The sequence below is a fragment of the Anguilla rostrata genome, chromosome 5 (genome assembly GCF_018555375.3).
Source record: "Anguilla rostrata isolate EN2019 chromosome 5, ASM1855537v3, whole genome shotgun sequence".
NCBI classification, from domain to species: domain Eukaryota; kingdom Metazoa; phylum Chordata; class Actinopteri; order Anguilliformes; family Anguillidae; genus Anguilla; species Anguilla rostrata.
The window spans coordinates 1,784,900-1,810,413 of NC_057937.1; the positions used below are offsets into that span (position 1 = coordinate 1,784,900).

A 25,514-nucleotide genomic window follows, 5' to 3' on the forward strand; every position below is an offset into this window, starting at 1 on the left:
AGCTCCTCTTTGAAAGAGACAGGGCTGCCATTTTGTGGGTACTGTACATAAAATGGGTCCATGTACTACTGCCATTGAAATCTCTCAAGGTCACGGAGCTCACGGTACTCAGGGTACTAGAGTATTAGAGGGAGAAACTCCTCCTGGATCCCTCCCAAAAGCAGCGAGGAGTTACTACAGCTATCTGCACTGGGCTGGTGGGGGTGTGGGCTGCATTCGTAAAAAGTTCTGGATCAACACGAAATGGCAAAAAAAATAGCAGCTTCACACAACAACGCTGGCAACAACTGGCCGGGCCAGGCCGACATGCCCGCCGTTCAGAAAGAAATAAAATACATTCGAGCATGCGCCCCATTTTCTCTGTGTGGTTACACGGGCAGCACAGAGAGTACGGTCGCCAGATGTGCCTGGTTTTCGACCGAAATATCCGGTTTTCAAATTATTTGTACAGGTCCAGTTTGTGGTCCCGACCGGACAATATAATTTAAGGTCTGAGTAACTGATTGACAGCTCCACCACAGCCAACGATTCAGCTTCCAGCTGGAGCATGTTGTCCGGTTCTGACCAATTAAAAATCTGGCAACTTCCATCAGAGAGTGAGCAGGTGTGTTACTCGGCACTGAACCTCGGGTCTCAATCCCCACCATTTTGAGCTCCTCTGCCCGTTTCCATACCCAAGAAGCCCAAAGTGACGCAGGGTAACCACTGGGCTAGGCCTTTCAGGACAGACTTATGGACCATCCTAACGCTTACAGTCACATCCCGGCTCAGCCAGGCCACGGTTTTCACCCACAGCTCAAAACCAGGGCTGTGTATCACCACACCAACACAAAACAGGGGTCGGGCAATGATCCTGCCAAACGATTTACATTAATCAGTACATTCATAAAACAAACTCCATAAGAATGTCCCTATCCAAACCTGGGTTTGGACCTCAATTTCTTACACACAATTAGTATCCTAGCCAACCCACGGTGCAAAAGCATTATATAAAAAAAACAACCCCACAGTAGCTTTTTTCACAGAAAACAGTTCACATTTCTGCCTGGCAGGGCCTTAAACATTTCAAGAGCTGAGATTTCCATGTTTAATGGTTTTTTTCTTCTTCTTCCTTTTTGTCTGAGCTGAAAGGCGGCGTGGACTCTGCCGCAGGAGAAGGCTCTCTCTCTGTTTTTAGTAACGTCAGACGCTCAAGCTTCCTTGTTCTCGATTCTTATCAGTCTATTTTTGGAGCCATCTCTTCCAACCAGGAAGTCATACAAACCGAACTAGAAGGGCTCGAGCATTCCTAAAAACAAAAGAGAGCGCCTCTAAGGTGCACTCTGGCACCCCGATTGCCGAATTAAGTCGGACGCTAGCCGTTTGACGCAGTCGGAAAAATACGAGCAAACCGTTTGAGCATCCGTTACCCAACGGTCGTGTAGAGGGTGAATGAGCCTCTCCCATCAGGGAGGGAGACGGAAGGAGAGCGTGGAGCCCTTCGGCCTGTACCTGCGCGCGGGAGACGGAAGGAGAGCACAGAGCCCTTCGGCCTGTACCTGCGCGCGGGAGACGGAAGGAGAGCACGGAGCCCTTCGGCCTGTACCTGCGCGCGGGAGACGGAAGGAGAGCCCTTCGGCCTGTACCTGCGCGCGGGAGACGGAAGGAGAGCGCTGCGCCCTTCGGCCTGTACCTGCGCGCGGGAGACGGAAGGAGAGCGCGGCGGCGTGAGTCAGCGCGTCTGATGCAAATTGATGTTGTGTAAACATCTCTCCGCTGCAGCGCCAACACAGACGGCTCGCTGACGAGCGCCGCTTACAGCGGGGGACGGACCGCGGGCGTGGGGGGGGGTGGGGGGGGGAAGAGAAGGGCCACCCAAACGAAACATTCCTGACACTGCGTGAAGAATGTAACCCCCCGCCCAACGTCCCATCGTCCCGTCCTCCTAGCGCACACAGGACACAAAACTCCAGAGGAGCGGTGTGCACGCACTGGCGAGAAAGAAGGGGAGGAGCGGGCGGTAAAGCAGAGAGAACAGTGAGGGAGTGAGCGAGAGAGAGCATGTGAGAGAGCGAGTGAGGAGTATGCAAGTGTGTGTGACAGAGAGAGAGAGAAAAAGAAAGGGGGAGGGGGGAGAGAGAGAGAGACCTGAGACAGAGAATGAGAGAGAGAGTTGAGAGGGGAGAGATTGAGAGAGAGAAAAATAGAGAGGGGGGAGAGAGACAGAGTAGGGGGGGAGGGGGAGGTAAGAAGAGCTGGAGTGCGGGTGGTGTGCAGCCAGTGAGAATCCTCTGTACGGACTAATGTCAGATAATCCCCACTCAAACGCCGGGGTCAAGGAATTACTCCAGGGGCATTGTGGGATATCCCCGGCTCAGCTCCGCGGCGCTGGCGAAGCATCGTGCCATCGTTAACGCGTCTCCCTGGCAACCCAGAGTCACCGGCCTGGGCCCCCCTGGATTACCCAGCCTGCTCTATCCTGGGCCCAGTCAGCGACCTTCAACCCCAGCAAGCCGCAGAAAGGACAGGGGCTGCTCTCTGGTTTAAAAAAAAAAACCCCAGAACACACTGTCAATATCGGGAAAATAAACCACTTCCTCTATGGCAGCGGCAGGCAAGCAGGGCCGGGCCCGTTTCTGGTTTTCATGCTTCTGGCCTTAGTAGATTAATCAGCCGCTAACATTTACGCCGTCTGACGTTTTAGCTGCATTTCTGGAGAAGCACAAGAATGGCAGCCGAATACTGCTCTCGTGTCCCTACGCGAGCCGTTTTAACTGTGATCTACCCTACGAGCAGACCAGTGTTGGTGGAAACAAAAACTTGCACACACACCCCTCCCTTTTAAAATTTGGACACAAAAATGGGGGAAATAAATGTAAAAAATCCTTTCCTCAGCAACTCTCTCACTGCACTTCAGCAATTAAGTGATTCGCAGCTGCAACTCTCTCATACCTCTCAAAAGACCTCTAAAGATCCTCAATAAAGGTCCAACGAGGGGCGCGGGTGATGGTCGAAGACCGCGTTCTGAAAAAATATTAAAATAAAGCGATCTGTCGGAGTTCGAATCGACTGCCTTTTCTGAATAGCGCCAATCGGGAAATAAACGCACATCCTGGATGACACGGCCTAACCTCTGCTCAAGAAATTGCAAATCCCGACTTACCTTTCTGATACTAGGCACCCAACTGGCAACACATACTCCGACCAGTCCCTGAATACACACCACCGCTGCTCCCAGAATTTAACCCATTACTCACCGATACAGGGTACCCCAAAATACACCCGTTACTCACCGATACAGGGTACCCCAAAATACACCAGCTGCTCCCAGAGTTTAACCCGTTACTCACGATACAGGGTACCCCAAAATACACCCGTTACTCACCGATACAGGGTACCCCAAAATACACCCGTTACTCACCGATACAGGGTACCCCAAAATACACCCGCTGCTCCCAGAGTTTAACCCGTTACTCACCGATACAGGGTACCCCAAAATACACCCGTTACTCACCGATACAGGGTACCCCAAAATACACCAGCGCTAAACAGTACTACACCCCCCCTTCAGCCATTTAAGCTGTAACCTTTAAAGGGGTTCATCTTTGCTCATCAATTCACTTACAAAATAAATAAATAAACCTTTGCCAAATTTGGCAAACGGTTTTTTTTGGGATTTTTACTTGTTGTACATTGGCTGTTTTTACTCCTGCTAAACATAGGCGATCTTTGAAGCTCCTCCCTTTCCCTGTAATGTTTGTTAGCTGTTTTTTTTTTGAGTCTGTGTTCTGTGCGGTTGTTCAAATGCAGACGGATTTTAAATGCTGCACGCAAATAGTCTTGCAAGGACGAGGTTTAATGGACCAAACAAAATGTTTACGTGAAGTCTGTACCCTGCCAAATAACTACCACATCCATCCACTATCAACTCAAACCGGGTCCACAGGCGATACAGATTACAGAAAAACATCCTGTGATAAAAGCAACAGTCTGTCCAGGATCATTCACTGTTCTGATGGAGGTGCAAGTCCGGTTGAAGAGCAGCTACTCCAGGGAGTGTCATATTCCCAGCAGAACAGTTGGAAAAGCTTTTGGGAAAGTTTGGGAATATGATTTAGCTACCAAACTCCACGGCTTCATGGCAGAGTCCTGGCACAGGGGCCGTAAATACCACCGAGGACACCGGGGTCGTGTCCTCAGTATTTTGTTCATGTCGATTTCCAAATCCTGTATTCAATTTCATTTTTTTAGTGAGACTGTCAGTTGCAATTAATTTAGGAGGGGATTGAATGGTCTGAAATATTTACTCAAATTTAGGCCTAATTTGGAGGCATATAAAATTCATCCTCAAATAAATGACTAAAGTAAAGGTTAAAAAAAGAGCGTACCCCAGCCTATCACCCTGAGGTCTCCCTGGTTTCCCACGATAACTGCTGGAGACACAAACTAGCAAACAGAGCTAGGCCAATCAGCAGCCTGCAAGGAGGCTGTACAGGAAGTCCCCACTGTCCTTGGCTGCATGGTCCCCGACCCCCATTCCCCCCCAAGCTTTAAGCAGTCCTGGGTACCAAAATCACACCCCAACATTCAACTCGAAGATCATCATTGGCTCACCAAAACTTACACGCAAACCTGAGCTCATATATGCAAATGCTGTAGGCTCCTGTCACTCAAATCGTTGTCCCAGAGGGGCGGGAATGGTTGGTTTTCCCACCCTCCTTTTACCTGGGAGTCAGGTGTGAAGACAGACTGGCCAATCGGCTGCACTCTGGAATATTCAGTTAATTGTCAGGGAGAAAAGAGAAACCAGGGCCGGATTTGGATTCGAGGGCCAGATTTGAGTCCCTGAGCTGCAAGCCTTCAGAAGCTCTGACGCAGCCACTCCGTTCTCCAGCTATTAGCGCTAGCAGCAGTCAGGACCTTTAGCCAGCCTGTCAACACCGACCTGACAAACACAGATCAGGAGTAGGGCGGTCCCCTCCTTTGGTGTGCCAACGCGGGATGAAATCTGAGGCACACACGGAGGGGAAGAGGATACCGGCCACAGTTATGGCGATGGCAATAGCTCCTACCCCCCAGTCCGCTCCACAGACACCCCCCCCCCCCCAGCATGTGTTCTCTTGGCGAACAGATCGCAGTTTAAGGAGCGGCGGGAACCGAAAACCCGGCGTGCAGCGACCGTTTGGCGGGAGAACTTAAGCTGGGGGCCGTCCGAGAGGGGGGGGGGGGTGAGGGGGGCCGTGACATCACAGCTGTACTTCCCCCACCCTCCCCCCAACCTCAGCGCCCTCTCTGATTTTCTTATTACCTGCAATATTATCGAATAATGAGCCTTCTCCTCCCCTCCGCTCCCCCGCCGCTCCCCCGCCGAAACGCAATTACTCCTCTCCGGCGGCTAACGGGCGTGGCCGCGGCCCGCGCCACCACCGTTCGGGGCGAGCGCTTATAAAAATTTCACGGCTTGCGCTCGCCGCGCGGACCCGCGGACGGAGAAGGCTGCGGCGGCTTGGGGTAGTCAGGGGCGACCGTGACATCACAGGGGGAGAGCTAATATGGCGTTTACGCTCGCCATTATACCGCCAAGGCGTGGGCGGGAAATATTTCACCTGTGGTCTGCGCGAGACTCGGAATCACAGCGGCTGTTTTGAGGCTCGGATATGAAATAAAAATGAATAATAAAACAGGCTGACCTTTCCTCCGAGCGCCTCTCTCTTATTCACACCCGCAAATAGCACCAACAGAGTAATGAACAATTCAGCAGCCTCGCAGGTCACACAGGAAGAGCGTGCGGAAAAGGGGGAAAGAAAAAAGGAAAGGAAAAAAAAAGACCAACCCGATTAAATATCTGTGTGCACGTGTGTGTTTATTTATAAAAGTAATTCGAGAAAGAAATCAAAGTTACAACTAGTGGCATCTTCAAATTATTTTATTTTTAACTTTGTGTTTTTAATTCACCCAGACTGTGAGAGTGTTAACAGACTGAAGCACTACTACTACTATTATTGTTATTATAATTACTATTATTATTACTACTATTATTATATTATTATTATATTATTTTCTGCCCCACCGGGACAGGCCTGGTCCGGCCTGGGTCGAGCCAGGGTGGGTCGTCACAGAAGAGATGAAGCGACACGGTCATTTCTCCCAGCGCCAGACAGCGCGCTAGCCAGCGCTAACGTCAGCCGCGGCGTCTGTAGGCTTTGATTCCTGCAGGTGTGAACGTGCCCACCTGACTCAGCCGGCCCAATCACAGACTCTATTGGGCTGCGGGGCTGCGGCTTCCTTTGGCCTCAGTGCCGGTCCGGTGGTCCAGACTATCGACCCGGCAGATCCAAAATAACCAGCAGATCCAAAATGGATCAAATAACCACAGACTCCCTCCGATCGCTGCCTTGGGTGAGATCATGTGAACTTTAGCAGTTCAACAAAGACTTGGGGAAAGAAATGAAGAAGGGGCTGGGTTCGGGGGTCGGGGGTCGGGGGGGGCGGGGGGTCGGGGGGCGGGGGGTCGGGGGCGGGGGAGGGACGGGGGGGTCGGGGGGGAGGGGGTCGGGGGGAGGGGGGTTTAGAGGGGAGATAATCTCTGCTGCTCGTTAGATCAGCAGACAGCGCTGAACTGGCAGATCGCACGGTGGCTGACCTTTAGTGTGCGTCAGGCGGAAACCGTGTAACAGCTCAAGGATCCAAACCGGCACAGAGTCTGACAAATCGGCCTTGTTCGCGTCAATACTGCACACTCTCGTCAGCGTTTTGGGGGGGGGTGGGGGGGGGGCGTGTCTTTTCCGGTGAGGATGTGCCAGGGGGAACTGCAGTTGCATACAGAAGCGTGTGCGTGTGCGCGCACACGTGAGGTTACACGCAAAAAGATTTATAGGACGCAAACAGCCTCCCATCCTTCTGGGTATTTGCCAGCTAGTTTTTTTTTTTTTTTTTTCTCTCCCCTCAAGGGCATTTAAAGAGTCACAGGAAAGGCTCCCATTCATCAGTGATATTCCACCGCCGGGCCACCTGTATGTAACTGACAATTCGACGGAACGAACCGATCTCAGCAGCCACTGTGAGCGGGAGAAGCCATCTTTTCCCTGAGTAACCCGTGCGCCGAAGCCTGCGATCACGTCCGTGAGCCCTGGATCCGGAGCTCCTCTGTCAGAGAGCCATTACCTAATGCTCCCTTTGACTCAGGTCACACACACACACAGAGCCATTACCTAATGCTCCCTTAGACTCGGGTCACACACACACACACACACACACACACACACACACACACACACACACACACACACAGAGAGCCCGCGCGGGGGTCCCAGCCCGCGATGAGGCCTCGCATTCATCCCCTGTCCCGGGCCGTACGTTCACTCTCAAAGAGCGCGAGCGGGGATTCAGGGGCGGTTTAAAAAAAAAAAGAAATAATAAAAAAAAAGGAGTTAAGAATACATCTAATTAGCCAAGGGCCCTTTCATTGCCCACTCAAGCGTGACTCTACATTATGTCTCTTTTTAAGAGGAAAGCTTTTTACTGCGCTGCTATAGGAACTGTAGCCCGAAGCCTACAGTCTCAACCCGCACTATCGGAGACCGGCCTCCGGACACACGACACGACACGACACTCGCCAGAATGAGGGCAGGTCCTGGGCCCGGCTCACTTAAAACCCACTTGAAGAGTAGTAGTAGGGTTTTTTGGAATGCCTTTTTTGTTCAAACTTATAGGTCAGTGTTCTAGAACTTTCAGTCACCAGCAGTGATTGTGACATCAGCATTCCGTTATGAACATTCTAATCGCACACTTGTGACCTCACAGCACACAGGGCACAAGGGCACCTCGGCCTGTTCGCGGACGGAAATCGGTGCCGTTCGTCCTCATCGCCAGCAATAAACCTGCGTATGTAACTCACGAGGCCTGCGGCAGACGCAGAAACAGCCACGGCACGCGAGCGGAGAGGGACGAGCCTTTCATGCGGCCCGTCAGACACTTTCCCTGGGCTTCTAATTTTCTCACTGAACCACCCGTGGGTGTCTTTCAGCCCGGCTCGCTGAATAATTCATTCCCAAAACGAGGAGGCGGCGCAGGAGGGAGGAGGCGGGCGTCTGCACACTGCGGGAGACGCCGAAACGGGCTTCCTCTTCCTGTCCGCGCACGCCGCCCCGCACGGGCCGCGGGAGGGAGTCGCTCCTCCGCAGGCTGCAGTCGCGAGCGCAAAGGCTGCTGGGATTCCCGCGTCGCGCGCCCATCGCGGTGGCGCAAAGCCCCGCCTCCTTCAGCCCGGGCCCGCAGACGTGTCTGGTTGCCATGGTTTCCGAACTCCGGAGGGGAGGGCTCTGCGCCTGGCGCGTGTGCGCAGCCGCCTAGAATCCACAGGGCCGCCAACCGCCATCGGCAGCTCCCGGGCTCCAAAAACGGAGGAAGCGGCTTCAAAGAGCGTTTTAACCGCTCACACACCGGGCGCTGTGCCCCCCCCCCATACCCCCCCCACCCCTGGTGGGAGCCCCACATCGACACTTCACCCGCGACGTCATCGTTACCGCTCAGGAATTCTCTGGAAGCTACGCCGACATCCCCACAACAAACGTGGGCTGCGCTGTGAGATTGACGACCGTGGATTTCGAGTGCAGACATCCCCCCCCCCACCCCCCACCCCACCCCCACCCCCCAGTGGAACTCTGGCGCCCTGGCTGGGGAGACGCACGGACGGGGCCCGATGACGTCACCGCAAAACGAACGACCCCTTCCCGCCCCGCGCAGGGCTGCTTATCATCGGCCGCCAAGGCCGCCGAATCGCTCTGCGAAGGTCAGCGGCAGCCCTTCGGCCGGCGACTCCCAGACCCGCGCGTCTGAGCCGCGAGAGCTGGCGCACGGCACACCGGAGTGACGGCATCCATCTCGGGCGTCACCGCGGCGCGGGGGGGGGGGGGGGCAGGGAGGGGGGCAGCTGGGGCACGGTGTTGGTGCAGCACCTCCTGGCAAAATCATCTTTGTCATCTTTATCTCAGAGAGCAGATTTCGAGGTCATACTTTGAGGGGGTGGGGGGGGCGGTGTGGCGTTCCCTCTAGGCGATGTGAGGACAGGTGACATTGCTCCCTCCTGCCTCTGGATCTGGGGGGGGGAGGGTGCTGTCACAAGGTCAAGATTAATGTGGCTACCCCCCCTGCATTAACCACCCCTCCTGCTCCTCAAACCCGCTGCCGTCTCCCCCAGGCTTCAGAGTCATCTGCACTGCAAGCAGGCCGAGAAAAAAACAATAAGCCCTGTCTTCAGAGCGATCGCTCAGCTCACAGCCTCTACCTATTCCACACGAGCATTCACTACGATTATTCACACCTGAGAAAGTGCAACCAAAAGCCATTAGCACAGAGAGGAACCCACACCGAACTGGTAATTGCGCAGGTACCAGTGAACACCTGTACCTGTGCCCAGGTACTCAATCCCTGTCCACACACAGGCTCCCGCCGGTGCCAGGAGCAGAGGGTCTACTGCCCCTGAGCAGCGGGAGTCTGCCACCGAGCTCACGGCAGGTCAGCCGGCGACGAGAAGCGCCATTTAGCCACCAAACATGTCCGCCCGCAAACGCGGCCATCGTAGCCACGGAAACAGGAGAGGGTCTGGAGAAGGGTCCGGCTCAGTTGAAAAATGCAGTCACCCTAATTTCCCACCCTGGGGCTGGTTAATACTTCCAATGATCACAAAAAACAGTGAGCGATGAACCAGACTTTAACCTTTTAAATCTCACACCAATGTGCCATGTCCTTATCCAAGCGCCAAATTAAATACAGTTCCGCTTTTTTTTTTTGACTCATAAATGCATTTTCCCCCCTTTTTTAATTTCCCGAGACCATGAAATTGATATTGTAAGAGCAATTGGGGGGGGAGGGTGTAACAATTTCATAATTTCATCATCCTAAAGTTAAGTACAAAGCTTCAGACTGAATCCCGCCCGTCTCCTCATTCAAACCCGCGCCTCAGGTAACGACATAAATAGCGTGGAGCGCTCATCAGATGAGCGCCGCGCCGACGCCGAACCTTCGGCTGCCGTGGAGCCCCAAGCGCCCCGAGAACAGAAAACCCTCTGAACACTCTTCCCGGCTCTTTAACACCAGAAGAGGAACAAACCCCTTTCACAACTCAAAGCCCCCCACGCACAAAAGTCACCCTGCCGATTTGTCACCAAAAAAAAAAAAACATTTTTTAAATTACAGTCAGGCGTGCTTGCTGTTCTGCGTCTGCGTGCTCGCTCTTACCCCTCGAACGGCGTGCGCCACATGCACCTCATCCACGCGGCTTGGCTATCCGCCATTGGAGCCTCCACAAAATAAATCCACAGGCCTTCACCCTTTTTACAGAGCAAGGTCACCACAGTGTGATTAGAATGTTCGTTCTTAGCTGAACATTCTAATGCTGACGTCACAATCGCTGCTGGTGACTGAAAGCAACGGAGTTCTGGAACACTGACTTAGAACTTTGATTGAGAAAAAAAACATTCCCAAAAAAAAACCACTCTTCAAAGGCCTAACACAGTCATTTTAGAAATGAAAATTTTATAGAAATGCATTAACAAGAGAAACGACCAAAGAAACAATCTCAGTGCAACCCTTTAATAGGCGCGTTTACTTGCCTTTTCAACTAAGTATGTTTCGTTTAATGGCTACAGAAATGTGCAACTCCATTTATGCAACCCGTAACAAAACTTTCATCTAATGGCTATATCATTACCACTGAGTAATCGTTTAGCCATTATAAACAGAATAAAGTAACAGTCCAGAGATTGTAGAAATCTCCGGCATGAACTGAAAATGTCTGCAATTACATATTTAGCATTTGTCAAATATTTGCAGAGTTTATCGTTATAAGTGAGTTTTTTTTCTCTCCCTCCATTTGCGTTCGGATACACAGTCGGATTTCATATCATTAATCTCCCCAACAATGCAACGGCACAAATTTTGTACATTAAAAAAGGCAATTTACTCCAGCATGTCGTCATTCAGTCACAGAGCTGACCTTCCATTCGCTCTTTCTGGTGGCAGTGTAGTCTAGTGGTTAGGCAGCTGCTAACTCTGCAGGTTTGATGCCCAGCCGGGCCACTGTTGTGCCCTTAAGCAAGGTACTACACCCAAGTAGCTTCAGCACATACCCAGGAGGCTGAGGATCCAAATTAAGAACATCTACCACCGGACCCCTGTAGTACGATAAGAGCAACGGAGTGTCCGGCAACTGCCGTCGGGAAACTCAGTGTGTTGGCCTGAGAAGCCTTTGCCCTCCAGGAGAAAACGGGGGCAATGAAGACCATTCATGATTTGGGCCCAGACTGATCCCTGTTGAATGAGGTGCAACAGGTTGTGCTTTTAATCCTTTTTTTTTTTACCGACGAGCACCGCTGTGAACTCGAGAGCGTGTCTAGACACAGACGTGGAGCGGGGAGGATGAACAGGGCGAGCGCTGCAAGCCCCCATGCCAAAAATAAATAAATAAATAAATAAAATTCCTCTGCAAACTTAGCGGTTCCAGGCCCTTTGATGGCAGAATTCCTTGATGAGAAAGCGAAAAAAAAACGGCCTTCTCTCTGCGAGACGTGTTTCTGGGCACACCGAAAACCTCAAGTTTTGGTCCTTCGGCGAAAAGCGCGGTCGGCCGGTCTTCCAAAATCTGGGAGAAGTGGCATTTTGCAATCCCTCACAGGGCCATCCCTCGCCCCCCCCGCCCCCCCGTAAACGCTTGCCGCAGCGAGAAACGCTGCCAGTCCGGGGGAGGAAACCTCACGGCGGCGAGAAGAAGTCGGCCGAGACCTTTCGCTGGAATTCCAGGGCACAGCTTCACGCCCGTTTTGCACACGCGCTCGGCACGGAGGCGCCCTTTGTGCCGGAAAACCTCACCGAGCGCGGGTCCGAGAAACATCAGGACCGAACGCGGGTCCGAGAAACATCACGACCGAACGCGGGTTTGAGGAGTCACATTTACTGTAAAAGCGAATGCGGTTTGGAAGCCTTTACAAGTGGTGGGGTGTGGGGGGTGTGGGGGGGGGGGGGGGCGGGGGGGTGAGCTACGTGGCTGGATGAACTGATCTTACCCCTTTAGGGGTCACAAGCAATTCTTAAAGAGCAAAATCGGCAAGCATGCTAGTATCCCACAAACAGTGTAAGCCAGGAGAAAGCAAAATACATTTCAGACACATACAAAATAAATTAAATAACAGATCCCCCCACAGCTGCATTGTGGGACTAGGTTGCATTTATGACATCACAGGTCGGCTACACTGCCTTTATGACATCACAGGCCCAATACATTGCCTTTATGACATCAGAGGCCCATGTTCTGATGCCAATTTTAGTAATTGGACGCTCTTCCAAGACAATAGCATTAATGGGATGTGGACAGCCCAACTGGCTGTGTTCAGCAACACAAAGTTAAAGCTCTTTGAGATTCACACATTAAAGACAGACTAATTGCTCAAAGCTCTCCTCTCTGCAGGGGTTTTTCTTTTTAGGCTGGGCTCATGTACCCAAGATCTTCTGCAGTCTTCTGAATCGGAAGTTAATGCTGCCAAATTCCCTCACAGTTCATGCGCATGGGACAAAAACACGCCACTGGATTCAGCTGCGGCCAGTACGACAAAGGGCATCGTTTGCCTACGTATCACTGTCCTGTGAGGGCAAGAAGCAAAGGAGCAGAATCTTATGGCTCTGAATGTTCACAGGTGATAATTAGAACAAACTAACATGTCAAAGACCAGGCAATCTGCCCAGACCACACTCTGAACAGCTGACAGAACATTTGTTATTTTTCCATCCTGCCACTGACTCTGTCTCTCTCTTTCCCCCTCTAGCTCTTTCCCCCTCTCTCTCTCTCTTTCTAGCCTCTCTCTCCTTCTCCCTCTCTCTCAGAGGCTGAGGCTAATTTGGGGTTACAGGTTTCTTACACACTATTAAGGAGGAACACACCTTTGCCCCCCCATGTGAAGCCAAGTGTGAAAATGCAAAAGTGTGTTTGGAATGTAGATGGCTTTCTCTCCCGACTCTGCCTGCATAGAGCCAGGGCTGGGTATTCACACATTACAGGATTCTGTAGGCTGGAGAGCACTGCACTGTGGGAACTGTAGTTCGGAGTCGTACGTGGATGTGCCCTTAAAGTGGGGACAGGACACGGAAGGGGAAGTGAAAACTCAGGCAAAGTTGCACTACAGGGAAATGGACTTCTTAATACCACAGACTTTGCAGAAGCCAGATGTTTATTACAGTTCCTTTGCTTGTCAGCACACATAACAGAACCAGTGTCTTAGCCGGGGGACTATTTAGATTGGCCATGAGGACCTTGTGCCTTGACTTTTGGTCAATTGTCAAACCCATTAAATTAATTAATCAATTAGGCCCCAAAATGTTTACTGTATGCCCATGATGAATATGTAGGCAAAGTATAAATGGATTGTAAGTAAAAAATGGCATCTTTGTAAATTTAACATCTGCTAAAATGTAATCTGATGTAATGGATTGGGAAATGTTTGCCCATGAGAAGTGGGGTCATATGCTTCTTGAGAAAAGGACACATGCATTTATCACAAGGTACAAAAACATTCTTCACAAGCCGATTACTATTTTCCTTATAAACTAGTTCACAGATCACAAATATACTGCAGGATTCCTATTTTAGACCTTTAACATACCCTTACATAACTTCAATTAAGCAAACTGCAATACAATTACATAGCCTAATTACTGTTAAAAAAATATGACTCAGTAACTAATACACAGACACATTATTTAATACACTAAAAAGTAAAACACTTTTTTTATTTATCAGCTATGAAAATATGCTGAAGAGCAATTACTTTTTAAATTATGAAAAGATCTACCACCCAGAAAATAGTGTGAACATTTTTGTATGTTAACAAAAACTAAAAAAAATACTTAAACCTGAAAAGTTACAAAAGAGTTTCATCACACCAGCCGCACCGCAAGTTTCGACATAGCGAAAATTATTTTTTAAATAAATAAAAACAACAAAACTTACATAATGAATATGTATAAAAGTTTGCTTAATGCATTTTAAAAACAAAACGTGTTTTAGATTTTATAGCACTGAATGAATCAAAGTCTCCTTAAAGGCGAACGCTGATGGAATAAACACGGGGTCGTTGGCGTCGGCCGACATCGCGCTCGCGTGCGGACGGCGGAGAGGCAGGGGGTTAAAGCGTCCCGTACGGCTCGTCTCCAGACCCCCCCCCCCACCCCCATCCCCCGCCCCCGCCCCCCACCCCATGCTGGCAGCCGTCCGTGAGCGTGCGCCACGCCGGGTAAATGACCGGCGGTACCGGGAGGCTTTTCGGCCTGCTGTGAGCGGCGAGCGCCAGGGGAACGAAGACGGGCAGGTCTGCCCCGGCGGAGACGAAGAGGAGGAGGAGGAGGAGGGGGAGACACAGGAGGTCGGCTGATGGGTGAATCCAGGGGGGTGGGGGGGGTGGGAGCACAATTGACGAGCGAGAACAGCGCTGCACAGCAAGAATACCGCTTACGGAGAACAGGACCAAACCGAGGACACCAAGAAACCGACAACCCCAAGACCAGGTCCCAACCCCAAAACCTGGTCCCAAACCACAAGACCAGGTTCCAACCCCAAGACCTGGTCCCAAACCCCAAGACCTGGTCCCAAACCCCAAGACCTGGTCCCAAACCCCAAGACCTGGTCCCAAACTTGCTTTGCCCCCCCCCCTTCCCGTTTACTGTAATCTCGATGCGGTTTGATCATTTTGCACAAACTGAGTGTGCGACAGCCTTCGACGCCAGGCACCCGCCTGGAGAGTCCCAGCTCCACCCCCCCCTCCCCCACCCACGCCACTCCCCCCCCACCACTCAGTTACAGCTCCTGCACGCTGCCTGGGTGCAGCGTTCATGTGGAAAGATTGGGGGGGGGGGGGCTGGATTCAGGAGAGGAGAGAGGAGGAGGAGGATAGGATGGATTAACCCGCAGCACTGCCCGACATGCGTCTGTGACAAACTGCCCTGTCATGATAGCAGAAGGGAGATGTTAATCTCGTCGTGAGATGTGTCACGACGTGACGGCTGCCCGAGATCGGCGAGCGACAAAACGACTGGAGGGGAGAGGCGAGCAGAGAGCCGCCTTCTCCTCATCAGAGATTTCTGCCTTTTTCGGGCGACCCCTCTTACAGCAGCGGAGATGCACATTGTATATTTGAGCTCCACTCAGGCAGTGCGCCTGAATCTCGTTGGACACACCAGTACAGTGACAAAGAAATTCTATTCTACTCTATTCTATGCCCCCTTTCACACCGTCCAATAACGAGCACGACGTTCAACAACCTGAGTTATGGCCTAAAACAAGTCGCTGTTACCCCAGCCTGTACGGTCAAGACAAGTCTGAAAAACAATGCCATCTCTTCAAAAAAAATGCAAACTAATTTCTATCCCCCTGAAACAACTGTACCCACTGTGCTTGTTAGAGAGAACTAACAACAGGCAGCTGACTTTAACACAAGGCGACAATGTAATACGGTTCATTCTGCCGGACGGAAATGACCCATAAATTAATGTAGGCTAGTCTTGGTTAGTTATAATCAATGGAACATCTCTTATGCCTTTGCTAGACATAAATAACAACCACATATATTGCTATTATAATTACAGAACCATGGGAAAACTGTCATGACGATTACAATCGGAAGCACTGTAGTATACAAAACACGGCACACGGCAATCTCAAATTTATGGACGTGGTTGAACAGGGAGAAGAAGCTTCACAAACTTCATTGCTTGTGCTGGGTAGGTCATTCAGGGGACAAGTCAAATGTTCAGAACAACTTTGTGTGTACACACACACACACACACACACACACACACAACTTGCTCCTGAAGTTGCCGGACTTGACAACCAACTTGGAGCAAGTATCACTTGCAAAGTAGGTCACTTTGTTTGGTTTGTGCACACACCTGATTTGCCTACTGCAGCACTGCATTTCCACACTGCAGTGGCATGTGGAAGGGTTACAGGTAGGACAACCTGCACAGCGCCCCCCGTCCCCCCCCGTCCCCCCACTGGAATATAACAGCAACCAACTATCAGAAATGCTCACTGTTTGAGGACTGTGTAAACAACAACAACAACAACATAGCTCTCAGGAGTGCCTGACTGTCCAAATAAATATGGGACATGTCTAGATTTCAGGTTATAGCTAGACAGCTAGGTGGCTGGCCAGGTTACTCGGCACCTGTAGATTTGTAGCTCCTAAAACTGGTCACACACTAGGTAGAGTTGAGGTCCGAGCTCAAGCAGCCAGAGACCATGAGCTATCCTAAATACATATGTCAAAAAGGTGCAACGCTCACTTTTATGGAGCTCTTAAATATGGAAAAATCTTTGCATTGCTCAACGACTGGGCACGTTGTCATACACGTTCAGTCTCTCGCTCTGAAACGTCATGCGTGGTTCCAACTCTGAACTATCCGAGCTAATGAGAAACCAGACCACTTTAAGAGAGTGCGTGTCTTGCATGTCAACACACCGCAAGCCATCTTAAAAAAGGCAACATTGTGTTCAGCGGAGGTGTGAAAAATTAAAACTGTAAAACAGAGTTAGGATCAATTCCATTTCAATTCAGGAAATTATAGCTGAAATGTAATTAAGGAACTGAGCATTTCATCTGAAAATTTTAACGATGAATGAATGAAATTTCAATTAAATTCCTAAATTGACTGAATTAAAATGGAATTAATGCCAACACTACTGTTTATCTAGGGAGTTAAATTGGGAATTTTCTGGTGGTGGAACTATCAACTTTTTCCGTTAAATGTGACTTACAGCCAGTTAACAAGTTTCAAACATTTTCTTCTGCATCTGGAAAAATCAACGGAGAAAGCACTACAGAAACACGGGCGCCCAAATAGGAAATATAGTAGCTGCTAAAGAAAAAAATACAGCCAATTCCTGAGCGTGCAAAACGGTACGAAGAGGGCTGATCTTCCAGAAGGGTTTCCAGAGCAGCGAGACAGGTTTTCAGTCAGGGCTGACGTGAGTGCGGAAGCCACTTCAAACCACCCTTGGAAAATTAATTTCACGAAAAAAGAAGGGACTTGATATTGTATTCCATGACAACATATGATGTTTAATATCAATTGTAACTCGTAGTTGAATCAAACACTCAATATCCATACAGGATTTAACAGTACAGAATGGTACTATTTATGCAGTTTAGACTAAAGAAATTAAGTGCAGCGGCTTGTGTGTACGTACAGCAGTTTCAATACTCTTTCCGGATATTATTTTGAGCATGTTTCACTGTACCAAAGGGGGCTACAACCATTCAAAATATATTATCCATCATATCCAGAACTTTGAAAAATTAGATTTTATCGTTTTATATTTTTACAGTTTATTTTCTACATTCAACTCTCTGCTTTGCTTCAAATTGTGCCAGACATGGCCGTAGAATGTCCATGTAGATTTGCACAACGGTCTAGTGTAGGCTGCTACAACGTGGGCTGGGTAAACTAACTATATAAACATAGGCTATTTAAACGGGGGAAAAAACGTCTGTGGACATAACTGAGGTCAAAGATCAAAATATGACCCAAATTTTTAAATTAAGAATTTTCCAAATCCAGTGACATAACCGCTTAGTAAAATGTTTAACCCCAGCCCTCCAAGGCAAACCTAAACGTTTAACTGTAGCTTCCTCGAGCTTCCAAACTACCGGGGAAATCTCACTACAGTACACTACACAACTGGTCGGCCGAACTTCATTTCTACGCCTACGGCTTAATGAACTGAATTCACCCCGCCGCCTGGCTACGGCTCTGCTTTCTGCACTAAAAGGCTACTGTATCTTTAAACGGTAATCCCTCAAAATTTAAGTGTTTGTTGCCTACCAGTTAATGGGCGGTTCCGTATAATGTCTACACTACCCAGTGGGAGGTCTCCGCCTATCACAATCGCCACTGTCTCGCTAACATGGCTCTTAAAGTGACACCGCACGCCATACCTCCGTCGCCTTCCGAAATTAGCGGAAGGGGTTGTAAGAAATCCACTTTGCATTTCAAAGACAGACAGACCGTTCAAACACAAAAGAACAGCGATCCGTTTTTAGGGGTGCTTTGTTTTGTTGCAACACGTGAATTCAACAGCGTCGACGGGCGACAATTAATGTTATTACAATGCAAATGATTAGGTTCATGGTGTTTCCTTTGCGCAAGGCTATCAAGTCAAAGCCGGATGGAATTTAAACCTCGATCGCCGTCAAACAGGCATAGCTGACTTCGCAGAGCACCTTGATAGTGTGTCATTTGGTGGTCAGGTTTTCAGTATCATGATTCATGCTGCCTGTATTTTGACGAGGGGTTTAATCTAATTGCCCACAGTATGACTGACAAATAAACGTTCAGTGTGTAGGCTAAACGGAGAGAATAGTCTACGGGTAGCTACCGTTCATCAACAAATAGACTAGATAAGTATGCTCCTTGTCTTAACGAAATGAAGACCGTTCCTTGACCCACAAATAATTTAGTTTACAGTGGAGATGTAAACGCGCCGCTTGACATTTTCATAGTTGATTAAGCTTTGGTGATAATGGCTCTCCTTAAATTCTCCCCAAGCTCTCCAGACTGTCTCGCTTTAACTTGATGCTCTGGACAATAAACTGTGGCTAGACAAAGCGATAGCCCCAAGTCTACAAAACGATCCGCCATATAATTAAATTACAACACCAAGTGACTCCGAACAACAGTTGCATTAGCAAAGTCTGCTACCTAGTAGCCTACAGTTGAAGAACACAGCATCGAAGAACTGCAATGTGCCACTGCCTCTGTTAGCTTCCGGTTTGTTTTTGTTTTGATTTTTGTTCGTAGCCTAAGTGTTTTTCTGGGGGGTGGGACTATATTCCGTGCTCGGAAAATGAGGCACGTACATCACGAATAACGTCTTGTGAGATATTCATGCAAACAATCACATTTTAACAATATACTAACGAGAAAAGGACAATTAGTACCCCTCTTGAGAAATCAGTATGGGTCTTGACATAGAACATGCACACGGGGTTCAGGGGATGTTTTGCAATGAGAGCGACAGTCAGAGTGACAATATTTTGAATCAACATAAGACGTTTAACAAGTTCCAGTAAACTCATTGTCAACAAAGGCACAAACAAATATAGCCAACAGCAGTTGCTAGTACTCGAAGTTGAAACATCAAATGTGTTGCTTCTACAAAGAAACGGAAACAATGCAAAAAATTGACAACCATAACCGTTAGTTTAAGATAAACTGTTTTGTTTGTTCAACACGAACATGAACGTTGTAGGCATATTTTTTGGCTTCCAGCTAAATTCATTGACTTCACTTGTTCAAAAGTTCATTGATAGCTTTGAGAAACCAAAACTTCTCTGTCTACTTGGAAATAAGACTTGTGTAAAAGTCGGGACAAGTTACCAACTAGTACTAGGCTTTAGCCTTGGCTACTCACAATGGTTATGTTTTATTAATCCAGAAATGAAACGTTAAGCTTGCTTCAGCTAGGGACAGAGTTTAAAAGCAAAGCAACATTGCCCTCAAAGGGCTGCAAAGTTTCTGATCTCCATTTCCTAAAAATACACACAGTATGCCAGTAGTAAGGGCGAAAGTTTGAGGGATATGATGTCGGAAGTAGCCTACGATTTAACTAATTGTGCAAGTGCTTTTCTTCCCCACTAACTGCAAATCCAAACAAATTTCAGTCATTTCCACTGCGGGTGTGATATGGGACGAGGAAGGGGAGGGGGTGTAATGGGGTTGTTTAACGTTGCTTACCGCTATCAGTGTGTTATTTCTCTGTTCTGCCGTGGTTGTCGACTCGGGATCTTGTTTGTTTTGTTGCTTATTATTAGCAGATTTCTTAGCCCTGTGCTCCAGGCTTCGCTGGTAGAGGCTGACCGTCTCCCTGCGTTCAATCTCCAGCTGTTCCGCGTGGGCTTGCTGGTACCGGTTCTCACAGTTTACATGGTGTCTCCGGCAGCCTTCGATTCTTTGCCTCAATCTTTCGACCACTGCGCTGTGCTTAGGAATGCCCGCATTGTTACTGTTATTACCGGCGTTGATGCCGCTGTTTATGTTATTGTTGTTTATGCAAATGCTGCTGCCGTTCGCAGCAGTGGGGGTTGCAAAATCCCCCATCATATAGTCTGTGCACAGTATTTTGGAAGAACTTTGTCGAGCCTCTTGTGTCTAAAATGTTTCCAGGGTTAAGAGGAATGGGGATTCAGATGACTATAAACAAACAGTGGCTGCTAGCCTTCCTTCGGTAAAATTCAACCATGCAACACCATAAAACAATACTGTGCTCGATCGGGGAAAAAATACCACAATCGGAGCGTGTTAGACCGAGCACAGCGGTCGGTCCTCGCGCTCACTTACACCACCAGCAGAACTGTTCTAATGTAACTCCATGGAAGATCCGGATGTTACGAGCGAACATCACGCACAACAGCCAATGTTACGAGCTCGCTGCTTTATTGTGTTGTCCTATAAGAAAAAGTTTTGCCGTTCGCGGCGCAAAGCCTCCGGAGTGGTTTCGTGAACTTGCATCGCGTTAGTTTGTCTGTAAAATCCCCGAGCATGAAGCGCTGTAGAGAAATCCTGCCCTCGGAGGACGTGCGTAAATGAAATCCTAAAGACGCCGATTCCGCTGGTCGCTCACAGCTGCTGCTACCATCACAATGATCAAGTGCTCTCCTCCACCATGCCAGCGGAGTGATATCAGGACAAGAGCTGAGTAAAAATCAGCAAGAGGTTGTGAACAGCCCGACTGCCGCACGCAAAACCCGGACTGGAATCCCTCACCGTTGTGTGTGGACTTGAAGACAGTGGGAAAACACGTCGCTGTGGAGGATTATCATGTCGGGGGAAACTACAATTATGAAGGCTTTCGGAAAACATAAACTAATTTCTAAGGTAGTTATGTGCAAGTCAAATCATGCTGATTTTGTCTGCTTCGAGAATGTAAAAGTACTAAAATGGACAGTAAAACTCACGCTTGCACTTTGTTAACAGTCAAAGAAGGCATGTTTGATCAAAGATAATTATGATTTAAGTAACACTGACGTTTTTTGTTTGTTTTAGTTTTATTTTTCCTTGTTAATACGCAAATGATTCTATTAAACGCTGTTCTGCAGCATGTAATAGCACTTATTTTAAGAGTTTTTAATTTTTTTTTAATGTGATGTTTTTTTTTCTCCCTCCCAATTGATTTAGCGACCTGAGCAAAGAGTCATTCCGTGACTTTTGGGAAATAAAGGTGGACAACCAATCCCAAGTAATTACATTTGTTTTTCGATATATTATTTGTGTCAATGTGTAACACCGCCAAATTATGAGGCAAACGGAGACAGTTTTGGTTGAGTGTGACCACTTATGTTTGTTCATTTTCGTGCTGTTGATCTGAGCAGCAGTATAGAAAAAAAAAACAATTGCATACTGTCTTCCATTCACATGGTTAAAATTATATTTCTTACATTTTTGGATTAATTCCTGACACCTCTCTCTATCTTAAACTGAAATATTCTTTTTTTTTTTTTTTGAAAAATGTAATATTGATCCACTGACTTCCTGGTTCACACAAATGCACTGTGCAGCCCAGGCCAGATCTTCGACCTTTGATCTTTACATTAACTCATGGGAGCGTAATGTCCCGGTTGCTGGTGAGCGCCGCTGTCGGTTCGCTCCCCGCCGTGCGCTGTGTGACCGCTCTGGGCCGGGGTGCAGGGCGTTTTTCCCAGAGGGCCGTGTGATGAATGAAGTGGCAGTGCGAGCCTTGTTCTTGGTTTTCCGGAGGTTGCAGAACTAAACCCAACCCCCTCCCCCCCCCCCATGGCCCACCCCCTCCCCCCTCCACTACTGTAGCCGCAGTGCTGAAGCGCTCTCTCCTGTAAGACCTGGAGCAGACCCAGGAGCCACAGGGGAGCAGCATGGAGAGAGAGAGCTCCGTAACTACACTTGTAACCTGGAGGTTGCAGGTTTGAATCTCATTCGTTCTGCTGTACTGCGACATTCACATTAACACCTTTACTTTATCACCTGACTAGGGGGTTAATCTTAATGTATCAATTGAGAGTATAATAGCAATGTGCTGCTTTTCTGTTCTTCTTTTACATTTTTTTTCTCCTATCACCTGGATTATGTACCTGTGCATGCCTATGCAAACCTGGCACTGCTGTTTTGTCACTGACTGAGGCAGCAAAAGTCACTGTCAAAGTACTGTGTAACAGTGGCACAGCCACGAGAAGTATTATGATGGCTATGCCATTTTTAAGAGAACTAGACCTGTAACTGGAAAGATTGCGGGTTTGAATCCTTGGAAGGCCACTGCGGTTGTGGCAATGACAAATGTACTTCAGCTCATTAACAACTGTGTCTGTTTGCTTGGGGTTAAAGGCGTCTGCTGAGCCCGGAGAGGGAAGGGTGACTTTAGCACACACACTGGCTCCCTTCAAATCCCCTCTTCAACACGAAATAGTACATTACTGCTGAACTGTCTTTGCTCATCTCCAAGAAAAATAAACATTCTGAGCGCGTGCAAACTTGGTCGGGACAGCACAATGTGCGTGATGACAGCAGAGGCCTTCTGTTACGCTATTATCCGTTTGCTCTCTGTCATATTAAAACCTACCCAAAGCCACCCACTTGAAGACATTGAAGTTATTTGTATTAGGTAGATCCTCGATCCACAAAGTACACTCAAGATCCCATATAGGACGAAGCTCTAACACTCAGTAAAGGTACGTCAGTCTACAAACAGATAACTAATTTGACCTCTTTCTCAGTTGTTTCCAGAGGAGGTTTTTGTTAGCAGACAACACTACCCAGAGGAATATACTTCGGTCCCATTTCAGGCATTGTCCAGTCATACAGTTGGATTGGCTCTGGAGCAAATAAGACAAGGTGCCTTTGATCAAAGGATCAACGGCAGTGCCACACCCCAGATTCAAACCCGTAGTCATCTGGATACAAGCCAAATTCTCAAACTGCTGCTACAGACCTCAAAACCAAATCTCTCCTGATGGGATGAGCCTCAAATCTAATGATTGTAGCCGTTCAACCAAACTTTGCCAGAAAGGCTTTTATTGTTTGTATACAGCTGGCGAGGCACAGCACAGGCACAGATTCCGCTGCATTGCAGCTGGAAGCTGACTCTTGTACTGGCTCCAGATCGCGAAGGTGTAAGTGGCCTTCCCCAGTGACCTTGGCCGGCTCTCCCCAGCCTCCCCAGCGAGCTGCAGACGCACTCTCCTTGTGTTTATGTGACCGGGATGAGACTGGTTCCTTTAGGCCTCCGTGTAGCCGTTACACACGGGAGAGTTGTGTTTCTCCATGTTACAACATGGCCGCCACAATGCAGCAGTTATCAGCGAGGAGTTTGCTCTCCAGTCATCCCCCCCCACCCCCCCACCCCCCCACTGGACCCACAGCCTTAACAAAGGCACAAGCAGCTCGCCAGGCCCCTTCAAGCACAGACAAGTCTTTATTGTTAAAAAAAAAACAAAAAACACAAAAATGACCACCTGCAAAGTGTACTGCACTGAGCATTTCACAAGAGGCAAAACACGTGCGATTACACACCTTTTCATGCACTGGCCCCCGGAGCACGATTGCCCCCCCCCCGGGTAAATGCAAGTCATGCTAAGTGGCACCATGACGCAGTCGCTACTCTGTTCACCGCTGTGGTGCAGAGTGCCCAAACGGGGAGCGGTAATGTCGCTAGTGCTGTAACAGCGTGCCTGTGGGAGCGGGTCCCCCCCCGTACATTATGGAACCCCCTGCACATTTTATTTATTTTTGTTGTGGTCGATCGTGGAGGTGCTGAGAGGGACACCGCCGGCATTCCGAGACCCCCCGGGATTTTGCGGGCGGTCGGAAGAGCTGACCCCCCCCCCCCACTCAGGAGGGGAAACGCGCAGAGTCGGGACGTTTGAAAAAGTGGCAGCGTGTTTACTTCTACTACTATCAGCTCACCGTCACCAGGGTTCCCGCTGTCGGGGGGGGGTAACTGGGTATGTTGTCCCGGGCCCTGGAGGAAGGGGGAGGGGGCCCAAATAGTCTGTGAACTTGTGGTAAATATTATTACTGGGGAATTTTATAATCATACTGCCTGGGAATTTCACCCAGCAGCCCAGAACGTCGCGCTCTAAACCGGAGGAGTCTGGAACGGTCCGAACAGCTCAGCTCAGCCGAGGGGCCGGGGAACGAGCAGACACCGCAGTCCTCTTTAAAACGAGGATTCCAGCGCTGCGACGAGAAAAACGAAAACAAAAACAAAAACGGTAGCGATAGCCGTGCGTAAATCCTTCCGCCGTCTTTTAATTCCTCGCTTTAATTCGGCCGCTTCCGCTGAACCCACACCAGTTTGGTTTCCCTTCTCCTTACAGACCTGGTGTGGGGAGCGATGTCACTGGCAGGGTAAGAGGAGCTGGTGGACCTGCAATATTAAAGAGGCCTATTGTGTGTAAGTGGGGGGCGGGGTGCGGAGGAGAGGGGGGCGGAGCGGGGTTTGGAGGTGGTGGTGGTGGATGTGTAGGGGGGGCAGGGGAGGGGGGCGGGGGCCTGGTTCTCAGGCAGTCCCGTGGAGAGCAGAGGGGCGCGAGGCTGTAATTGGTGCTGCTGCCCAGTCTGGCCGGCTTAGGGCCGGAAGAATGCCTGGAATGCTGCGTGCACACCACCCCCACACCCCCCCACCCCGCTACACCCCCCCGCTCCCCCACTCCTGCAGCCGGGACGGACACCCCTCCCTAGAGTTAATCCCCCCCTCCCCTCCCCGACCCCCCACCCCCACACCCCTGCTCCTGAGTCGGAACGGACACCCCTCCCTAGAGCCCCCCCCCCTTCCCCACACCGCCCCACCCCCGCTCCTGCAGCCGGGACGAACACCCCTCCCTAGAGCTTCCCCCCATCCCCCACCCCCACACCCCCACTCGCTCCTGCAGCCGAGATGGACAACCCTCCCTACAGCTACAAAAAATGTGGCCGGCCCACGTTCTCTGCACATCTCCAGAGGCGATGAAAGGGGGGGGGCAGGGGGTGGCGGTGGGGGGGGGGGGTGTGAGTTAGACATCATGTAAGCAAACATTATTATTCCACTTTCCTCTGGCAGCCGATGGCTGGCGTGTGCTCAGGCTCTGGACGGATTAGCCGGCTAATTGTGGTGAACGCTCAGAGCTCCGAGCCACAACGCCGGCATTCCTGGGCGAGAAGTCGCCTCGTAAACGCGCCGGGCAGCCAATCAGAGAGAGGCCTCTCCCGAGGACAGCGCCCTGGGGTGGGGTGGGCGGGGGCGAGGGGGGAAATCGGGTGAAAGTGAGATTTAAGGAAGACGAGCAGCAGGAAAAGACTGTAATCTCGGCGAAATGAGAGAGGAGACGAGCCGGCCTCGTCTGAGAGCGTCTTTCTGAGCGAAGAGGTCGGAGGTCGGGTGGAGAGAGGGCTGTGTGGCGCGTTAATCGCACACACAGGAGCGTTGGACTGCAGGAGTCTGTAGATGTTCCTTTAGGTCTCCTATCACCCTGAAACCATTTTTG

The 25,514-nt window shown here is 49.7% G+C and overlaps 1 protein-coding gene across 13 annotated transcripts in view; it reads right to left on the reverse strand.

Moving 5' to 3' along the window:
• maml3 (mastermind-like transcriptional coactivator 3) overlaps positions 1–20,709 on the reverse strand; it is a 149,308-nt gene extending 128,599 nt beyond the window's left edge. For all 13 annotated transcript variants that reach the window (XR_010329881.1, XR_010329884.1, XR_010329879.1 and 10 more), the window contains exon 1: positions 19,759–20,709. Coding sequence is in view for 4 of the 13 variants with exons in the window: in XM_064334540.1 (XP_064190610.1) it covers positions 19,759–20,124 (366 nt within the window). In the remaining 9 variants the exon portion in view is untranslated. The remainder of the gene's footprint in view (positions 1–19,758) is intronic.
• Between the last annotated feature and the right edge of the window lie 4,805 nt (positions 20,710–25,514).